The sequence below is a fragment of the Loa loa genome (assembly GCF_000183805.2).
Source record: "Loa loa unplaced genomic scaffold supercont3.2577, whole genome shotgun sequence".
Lineage (NCBI taxonomy): Eukaryota > Metazoa > Nematoda > Chromadorea > Rhabditida > Onchocercidae > Loa > Loa loa.
The window spans coordinates 1-1,296 of NW_018110755.1; the positions used below are offsets into that span (position 1 = coordinate 1).

A 1,296-nucleotide genomic window follows, 5' to 3' on the forward strand; every position below is an offset into this window, starting at 1 on the left:
GATAACTGTTATTGTACAGCACTGATGTTCACGTCTCAGGAATATCATCTAGAAATCCGCGAGGAACTCGTAACTGGTTAGGAAATTGTAATGGATTTTTGTATCATATGGCATTAAACCACTATTAAACAAACAAATAATTCTAATTATATGATTTCAGCATATATGCCATCCCTTCTTAATGAAATAGAAGGAAGTCAAATGAACGGAGTGATTATCCCATACGATTTAAGTTCATCCTCGTACAAGAGCTTTTCTTTCTGGCAAGACGACGATGAGTTAGTCATCTTTTATATAAACAGAAGCAAACTTTAATCATTATCAAATTATGCCAAAATCATCCAATGTTGAGATTTAATCGTTTTTGGTGCAAATACTTCAAGGATTTCTATTCCAAACATTGCATCAACAATTAAATATGGTAGTCGAATGGTCGTAATGTTTAAGTGATAATGATAATGAAGTGGTACTTGAGTGATAATGAAATCTTTGTTTAAATATACTAAGAATTTGTAAACAGAAGGCATAATACCACAAACAGTTTAATTAGGGAATGTAATTAGAATTAGAATTGAACCAATATACCAAGAATGTAAGAATCCATTCTGCCTCAAAAGATCAATGCAAAACTCCATCGAATATTCAATATTCAATGTGTATGTTGGTCTTTGTCATGCTTGTCTTTAATTGCGACAGTTTTTTCAGTGAATGGATAGAAAATCTAATGCCACGTGACCTGGAAGCCAATGAAGTGAGTTAATTAAAGCTTAATACATCAGTATCTGACACCCCGAAGCATTATATTTATAGCGAAGTGAATTTTGCGTAGAATTTCATTACTAGAGCTTATTCTAATGAGATAATCGTAAATTCCAGGTTCCAGTGAAATTGGTCATTGTGATTAGTAACAATCTGAAATATACTAATAAAGGCGCTGACAGTTATGCACTGGATATAGCCAAAAAAATTCGAAATGAAAATGTTAACGCGCCAATTTGCATTATTGATCAGCCGGAAAATCGAAGGTAAGTCAGACTTGATTTTTTCTTGGCTAACAGATCAATTTAGAATGGAGTGACACTGAGAAGAACTGATTACGACAATGTTTATCCACAGAATGTGTTTGATAGGATGAACATTAATTTCGGTGTCGAACAAAAATGTCCTTCTTGATGCTTTACGAAATAGGGCGAATGCCGTAATAATTATGGACAAACGATCAATATTTTAATATTGCCATAACAAATATCTTAGTTTCAGAGAATACATCAATGTGATAGGGATGCCCAAAGTGTT

General features: G+C 33.1%; 1 protein-coding gene across 1 annotated transcript; it reads left to right on the forward strand.

Moving 5' to 3' along the window:
- Nucleotides 1–165: 165 nt before the first annotated feature.
- Nucleotides 166–1,025, forward strand: LOAG_15737 (hypothetical protein; the record flags this gene model as incomplete). The annotated part of the gene is made up of 3 exons (XM_003151226.2): nt 166–278; nt 706–751; nt 877–1,025. Coding segments are annotated over 3 exons (306 nt in total), but the record flags the coding sequence as incomplete, so codon positions are not given.
- Between the last annotated feature and the right edge of the window lie 271 nt (nt 1,026–1,296).